A 7,721-nucleotide genomic window follows, 5' to 3' on the forward strand; every position below is an offset into this window, starting at 1 on the left:
CTCCGCCGGCCGGTGGGCTGGAGGGTCGTCCTCCTCTCCCAGCAGCGATGGAAGATTCATGGGTCTGTGTGCGGGCTCCCGGGAGCTACTGCCAGCAGTGACAGGGCTGTGGCCTGTCTCAGCCCCTCTCATCACAACACGGTGGTGGCCAAGACAAGCTGGTCCCATTGGCTCTGGCTGTCGGCCTCGCACGGCGGCGCGAAAGGCACCGCTCTGCCAGGCCAAATATAGCGTCCTGCCTTGGCCCGGAGCAGGGGAGCTGGAGGGGAGCTGCGGCCGTGGTGAGGACCCTCCTGCGCAGGGTGGGAGGTGGGCTCTGCTGGGATGGGGCAGCCCATGGAGCAGAGCAAAGCTTCCTCCTCTCCCCAGGCTCCCATCCCAAAACTACTGGGACTGAGCAGGGCAGAGTCTGCCACATCCTCCCTGCAGCTGGGCAGAGGCTGCTGAGGTCGGGGTCCAGGGCTGTTGCAAGCTCTTTTGTGTCACATCTTTTCATTCCCAGCCCACAGGCAACCAGGAGAGCTGTGGGGTGGCCAGGAGGTGCCGTGTACCTGCCATACGTGCCGCTTGCCTCCAATGTGCCACTCGTCTCCAACGTGCCACACGGCAGAGGCGGTGGCTTCGCTGCTGTCACACAGCTGCAGGTAAGAACCTGGGTGCAGTCCCCAGGGCAGGGGTGGGCAGGAGTCCCAGGGCATTTCCATTAAGACCTGTGGCAGTTCCTTGATGGCTCTGCAAGGTTGTGCACAGCCCCACCCTCTCCCGTGCAGCTCAATGATGATGTGGGAGCAACCAAGGTGCACAAACCTTGCTTGTGTCCCCAAGGGGAGCAGCGTGCTCTGTGAACCCACCTAAAACAAGTCCCCAGCTGCTGCTGCCCCCAGAGCCAGCCCCAAGCTGCAGAGCCATGCCCTGTGCGAGCACATCGTGCCGCTCACACCGGGCGCACTTCTCCTCTAACAGCTTAGTCCTGCCAACGACCCAGGTTATGCTCACAGCCCATTAACAGCCCAACATTTACTCAGAAAACTTTATTGTATCAAAATCCCACCTTATAAAAGTGCAAAGAAGAGTAGCTTTAGGCCCTGTGCCTGCCCCACAGCAGGGAGAGCAGGGTCAGCAGCCAGCACCCAACAACCTGGCCGCAGTCCGAGGAGTCACCCGGCTTCCAAATTAAAAATCAGCCTTGTTCTGCGCTGCCGCAGCGGTAACAAGTGGGCTCTGCCACGCCGAGATGCTGGCACAGACTGGTGTGTAAGGAAATGTGCTGTGGGCAGCAAAAGCCCCTGCCGTTAGCAACCAAGATGGATAAATGCCCCCAGGGATGACAGAGCAGATCAGCAGCACAAGGTCCCTGTCTCCTTCCTGGGCCAGTCCCAAGATACGCTCCTGCCTATCCCAAGTGACATCCCGGGGCAGTGCAGGAGAGGAACCAGCTCTCAAGTGCATTCTTCCCAGGTGCCACATCCTCACCCCTTTAAGAACTCTGCATGTGGGATAAAACATTGTGAGTTAACCAGAAACCGAGCAAAGTGACTCTTCACAAGGAGCTGAGGAAAACCATCCTCCTCCTGGGACTTTCCCATGTGCTCTCCTGCTCTGTGCACAGCTCCCCAGTGTCACTGGTTCTAGACATTGCAAGTCAGGAGCCGGACCAGTATGCCCACCAGCAGGACAGCGATGGCCGTGGCAGCAGCCAGCACACGGCGGATGATCAGGGACCTCCATAGCACCGCGGGAGGAGAGGGGATGACAACAGGCTCCTCCTGTATGATGGGCTGCTGGTCAGGTTGCCTGTCATCTCCCACGATGCTCTCAGGCAGGACCACAGTGTCTATGGTGTCTGTGTCAACAGAGATGTAATCTGTGCAACAGAGAGGTGAGTGCTGCAGGGAAGCCAAACTTTTCGGTCCCCATCCCTGGAGGTATTTCAGAGCCATGTAGATGAGGAGCTTAGGGACATGGTTTAGTGGTGGGCTTGGCAGTGTTAGGTTTATGGGTGGGCTCAATGACCCGAAAGGGCTTTTCCAACCAAAATGATTTTATGATTCTAAACTCAAGGGAGCCCATCCTGATGCTGAACAAGCACTAGTGATGGTCCTGAGGGCCCTTTCCCAAGGCTCAGGGACACTGGGACATGCCACAGCCAAGTGGCAGGTGTTCCCAGGCAAGGCAGACACTGGCCAGCAGTCCAGGCTCTTCCCTGGAGCAGCCAAGGTGGTAACAGGGGTAATGGGGTGTCTTGTACCCCATTACTAATTACAGGAGAAGTGCTACTGGCCTGGGACCAGCACCAGACACTGTGCTCTTTCCAGCTATCTGGACAGACATGGCTGCTGGGAATGTGAAGGAAAGGAAGGGTTGGGTGGAGAATCTGGGCTCCCTCCCTGTTGTCAGGCCTGGCTACATACCCACAGCAGATGTTTTGTTAGCAGCTGTGCTATTGGAGTTCACATCTTCCAGTTGTTTTTTCAGTCCAGCTCGAACTTGAGCCTAAAAACACATGGAAGAGTCGCCCTTGTCAGAGCAAGGGTGTCCTGCCCTGCCAAGCAAACTTGAGCCTCCTCCCTCTGCTCTCCCAAAGCAAGCATGATCTGCACCAAACTGCTCCTCTGCTACAGGAGAGGGACAGATCCTGTCTCGCTTTTGCCTCCTCTCAGAGGGCTGTGGCATTGTACTGGGACAGGAACTCACCCAACACCTTTTAAGAGTTACTAGAGAGAGCACAAGTCTCACCTCTTCTGCAGCTTTCTTCCAATCCATGCGCATGACAAAAGCGGAGAAAGAAAGGGCTTGCACAGAGATGCAGATGATCATCCCCACCCACAGACCTGCAGGATGGAGAGATACTTCAGGGAGGGCTTGAGGAAAGCCTGCTTTTGCCAGCCACTGCCAAAATACCCCAGGGACGTCCCTGGGGTCAGGTTATTGCCCCATGTTTAACCCAGTCCTGATGGGAGAGCTGCCCAGCCAGGGGAAACAGCTCCTGGGAGGGTCCTATGCTGGGGGCAAGCCTGGATTTAATGGGACATCTCAGCCCCCATTTGATGGGGGTTACTCAGAGCCTGCATCAGATAAACGCTTCAGTGTGCAACCCAGCCCCACCAAGCCAAAGCAGGATGTGAGCACAAGTTCCAGGGCTGTGCCTCTGCTCAAGGCAGCTCGTGCCATGCCGAACGGAGGACACACTTACCTAACACCCCCATCTTCGCCGCAAACATCAGTGAGACGCCGATGGGCAGGCCGATGGCGTAGTAGCCGATGGCGTTGGCGATAGCACCCATCTTCTGCTTCCCTGTGCCCTGCAGCACGCCGCCACACGTTGCCTAAGGAAAGCAGGCAGAGGGATCCATAGGTGCTATGGAAGATCCAGCACGTGCTATGGAAGGTACCACCACCACAATGCTGGGGTATGGCACTGTGCTGTGAACAGGGGACACCACAGCAACATCCTTCAGAGCCAAGAGGGACCACAGCCACATCACAGAGTGGAGCAGGGCTCCTCTCCTTCCAGCTGCTGACCCAGGCGCAGGATGGGGAGCTGTCTGCAGACCCCATCATGCTTTCCACACCGCCTAGATCCCTGCCCCAGGGACAAACGGGAGGAAACAGGCTGAAATTACTATCTAAGAAGTTGTAGGAGCACTGCTGCTGTGCTGTGAGGACCTGACAGCTCTGAAGACCCATCTGCTCACTTGTGTTGCTCTGACAAGGTAGGAAAAAGCTGAAGCCTCGCCGGGGGAAAAGAGGGGGAATGATCTGGGTTGTTCTGCAGCAACTGCAAGCAGGGAACCCCGAGGTGCTGTAGGTAATGCAAGTGGCTGCTCTGACAGCTTATCAGGTTGCTTCTCTGGATCAGTTTAGCAGATCAAGAGTGAGCTAGAGGAGCTTTGTGCTCTCCATCACACCCCAACCTGCAGAGAGGAATCACTCCACGTGCTGGAATACTCACTGCTGCTGCATTAAACAAGTAGAACGGAGCAAAGATGATCATCACTTTGGACACCAAGGTAGCGATCTCCCTGTTGGGAAGATGTACATACTGGTCAAGGAAAGCAGCACAGCCTGGTCCCAAGGGACTCTGGTTCTCACATATTTCCCTCAGCAGCTGCAAAGCCTGATCCCAGCCCATGAGACTTGAAGGGATGCATGGAGCTTGGGTACCACCATAGCATCCCAGTGTCAGCAGCATTTGTGCTGTCCAGTAACACCAGGCAGTGGAGAGGAACCTTTGGGGAACATGGTTGCCAGATGGAGGTTTCTGAACTCTCTCTGTCAGCAGCTCCTGGGATATAAATCACACCCTCCAAGAAGGTGGTAATACTCAAAAGAAAGCTCTGAACCTACCTGTCATTGGTGAAGATGTATCCCACCACATCCTTTAGGGTTCCTAGTAGTATTGCAATCACCACAGCAAAAACTTCTGGAAGAAAAAGAAACAGGGGGATTGCTTGCCTGAAGGGCAGCATGTCCTGCTCCTTTATTCCCCTCTGCAGGACCTGGGCTGACCTGTGCACAGCAGGGCAGTCAGGCAGGAGGTCTTGGCTTGCACCGCATCCCCCGATCCCAAGGCATTGCCCACTCTGACACTCGCAGCCACGCTGAAGCCCAGCGGTACCTGAGTAGCAGGAGACAAGGAGGAGGTGAGTGGCAATAGTCTGCAGCAATTTTCTTCTTCCCCAGCAGGAAACTTGGGACAAATTGGCATTGCTGCAACAATGGGATGTTCCATCTGCAGCCCACCCCTGGATGTGCAGCTGCACAGCAGGCCTGACAGTCATCACCCGCCTGGTACCTCCTGCTTCCCTCCCCAGCCTTGATCTGCAGGGACATTGTTTGGGAGCTCCTCCCAGGCTGATCTTGGTTTAATCCACCCAGCCCTTACCATGTACACTGCAGAGGAGAGCTCGTAGATGACAGACTGCGCTCCCAGCTCCACCACACTGAGCAGCCCTGGAAGAAGATTCATCAGTTCCTTCGTTAGGTCAGAATTAAACTCCTCCTTTGCTGACAAGGAGATGGTGACTACAGAGCTCCCATCTAACAGATGCAGCATCCTGCAGCACCCACCCTGCAGGTGAGGAGGCTGCTGGCAGGAAGTGCTCTGGGGACACACTCAAGAGGCAGCCACCAGAGTAGGCACGGCTGGAAGATGGAACAGCTGAACCAGAGGAAAAAGAGGATTTGGACTCACCTGCCAAGAAGCTCCCGATCTCAAAGGTCCACCATTCAATACATATCATGAACATGCCAGGTATCGCCAGCCGGATAAAGGAATCCCAGTCCAGGAGACATTCCCTGGTCCAACCTGCAATGAGAAGGTGAAGCAGAATGATCTCCCTCGAAGGGCAGCCATCTGGACACTGAGGACAACAACCACAAGCCACAGCTCCCAGGACATCAGCATAGTCTGGCTGTACCATGGTGCATTTCTGAGCCAGGGTGACCAACAAGAATGTACTGGGGGTGACAGTAAGGGTCTTGGGGTCACGGCTACAGCATCTACCCACTGTGAGGGGATGGTAATGCCTTTGTCAGATCTACACCGTGAGTGCTGGTGACAGTGTCAAATCCCCAAGGCCAGACACTGGTAGGTTGAAGGATTAAGCTATGAACAGTACCTCCCCAGGTCTCCACATGGATCTTCTTCCACCACACATAAAGGAAGAGGAGAATGGCCTGGGTATACTGAGAAACAGTGTTAGCCCAGGCAGAGCCCCTGGTGAGAGAGAGAGACAGGAAGATTTCAAACATCCTCCTCTACCACCTCCTCAGCTACAGCAGAAGAGACCTGGTGGCACTCATACAAGCCTTGCTGCAGGTATGAGGCAGATTCCTCCAGCCTCATCTTTCCAGGTTGGTTGTCTGGGAGCAGAGAACGGGACACCCCCAACCCCCTAGCCCTGAGCAAACTCCTGCACCCAGGGAGAGGCTGTCACCACCTCTGCTCACACTTACACCATGCCCAGCTTCAGCGCATATAGGAAGAAGGCGTTCATGGCCACATTGAGGATGTTGGCTGCAATCCCCGTCAACACCTGAGGCAAAATGATCGCCTGGAAGCCAAGGAGAGACTTTGGAGTTTGCTTCCCCAGCACTGGCCAAGCCCCCATCCAGCAAACACAAGGAAGACCTTCATCAATGCCCAAGAAGAAAGCCAAAAGGCAGCTCTTGTTTCATGTAAAGCTGGAGTGTGTTAGACATGCAGAAGGCAGCATGCAGGGCTCAAGAACTGGTGCGAGCAACTCAACACAGAGTTGGGAGGTAGCAATGGGGAAATGGAGCAAGATAAGGGTGAGTCCCATGAGTTCTCTCTGCCCTACATCACACATTCCTCAGCCTAGCTCCCCCCAGGACAAGATGAACTTAGATCCCCAACTTTACCCATGTTCCTAGGAATATCTTTAATCTACAGCCCAGAACCTGGCTAGTTATACAATACCTGACTTTGTAAATATCTCGTCTGCAGCTGGTACAGAAACACCGCCTGCAAAAGTCAGGATTCATTTCGTCAGCACCGCTGCACTATGGTTCCACAGCCAGATACCCTGCAATGCTCACAGACAGGTCCTTCCCTCAGTTCCTCCCACCACCTTCTCAGGGTGCTCCAGCCGGGCACGCTGCCCAACACCCTGCTCCAGGGCTCTGCTTGGAGCGTGGCATCTGCCAGCACCGGCTGCACCTCCAGCAAAGACACCTCCTATTCCCACTGGGAAGAGAGAGATCAGTCTCCAAATGGGAAACCTCCCGTGCTTCCTTGTCAGCATGAGGGAGCCTGGAAATCAAGAAGCTTGGCTTACAGACACTTATTCCCCAAGGGCACTGCTCCCTGTCTGAGAGGAGTCCCTCCTGAGGGACAGTGACTAGCCGAGAGCCCAGCAGCTACAAGTGCGTGCGAACAAGCTGCAGCCTTTATCTCGGAGCTGAGAACAAGCCCTGGAGCTCCTGGTTCCAATGTCCATCGCCAGCTACTCGCTGTGCAGAGACGTGGCTGCAATAAAAGCCTTTGCACAGCAAGAGGGAAGAGGGCATGTTTGCTGGTCCACAGCTGCTGGCCAATACACATCTGTTAGGGTCCAAGATCGAAGGGGATGTTGTAAAACCCTAAACCATGCTGCCCTGTGATCCGCAGAGCAAAGACCCTCCCTCCTTTCCCTAAATGTTACTGAGGGATACAGAGCCTCTGACAGCTTCAGCAGCAACTTACAGGAAGTGCTGGAATGAAGATCATCACGTAGACCTGAGTTAACCTGGAGAGAGAGTTGTTTCCCCAGTTAATGATACACCAAAGCAAGAGCCAAGCCAAGCAGTGTTGCACTCAAGCTCTGTGGAGCCTTGATTTCAACATGACATGACAACCCAGCCCACAGCCAAATGCCAGATCCAGAAGGGCTCGATCTCCTCCCTGACCTGGAGACCTCAGGGTCCTGTCGGATGAGCAGGAGGATCCGTTCGGTGTTGATGAAGAGTGCCCAGCAAGGGAAGCAGCACAGCAGCAGGATGAGGATCCCTCGCTGTAGGATGGTGCCCACCTGCTTCAAGTTCTTGCTGCCATAGGTCTGAGTCAGGAGAGAGGACCAAGGTGAGCATTACAGGGAACCAAAGGTCGACCCAGAGCAGCAATGGGCTGATTTAATGCATTTCCCACACCCTCCAGTGGCTGGTGCTGGGCTGGTCAAGTATAACCAGCTCTCAGGTGCTTGCACATCCCTTCGCTCCCA

General features: G+C 55.0%; 2 protein-coding genes across 2 annotated transcripts in view; both read right to left on the minus strand.

The window, feature by feature from the left end:
• Positions 1 to 60, minus strand: part of LOC104522051 (multidrug and toxin extrusion protein 1) — a 6,460-nt gene extending 6,400 nt beyond the window's left edge. The window contains 1 exon segment of the mRNA XM_029084079.1: positions 1 to 60. Coding sequence (XP_028939912.1) covers positions 1 to 60 — 60 coding nt within the window.
• A 1,568-nt stretch (positions 61 to 1,628) lies between these two features.
• LOC104522052 (multidrug and toxin extrusion protein 2) lies at positions 1,629 to 7,571 on the minus strand (the record flags this gene model as incomplete). Its single annotated transcript, XM_010164226.1, has 14 exons — positions 1,629 to 1,864; positions 2,412 to 2,493; positions 2,737 to 2,831; positions 3,194 to 3,326; positions 3,953 to 4,022; positions 4,348 to 4,423; positions 4,510 to 4,618; positions 4,886 to 4,953; positions 5,195 to 5,308; positions 5,622 to 5,719; positions 5,959 to 6,056; positions 6,443 to 6,487; positions 7,208 to 7,250; positions 7,411 to 7,571. Coding segments are annotated over 14 exons (1,428 nt in total), but the record flags the coding sequence as incomplete, so codon positions are not given.
• Between the last annotated feature and the right edge of the window lie 150 nt (positions 7,572 to 7,721).

The sequence above is a fragment of the Antrostomus carolinensis genome, unplaced genomic scaffold, assembly GCF_000700745.2.
Source record: "Antrostomus carolinensis isolate BGI_N321 unplaced genomic scaffold, ASM70074v2 scaffold35843, whole genome shotgun sequence".
Lineage (NCBI taxonomy): Eukaryota > Metazoa > Chordata > Aves > Caprimulgiformes > Caprimulgidae > Antrostomus > Antrostomus carolinensis.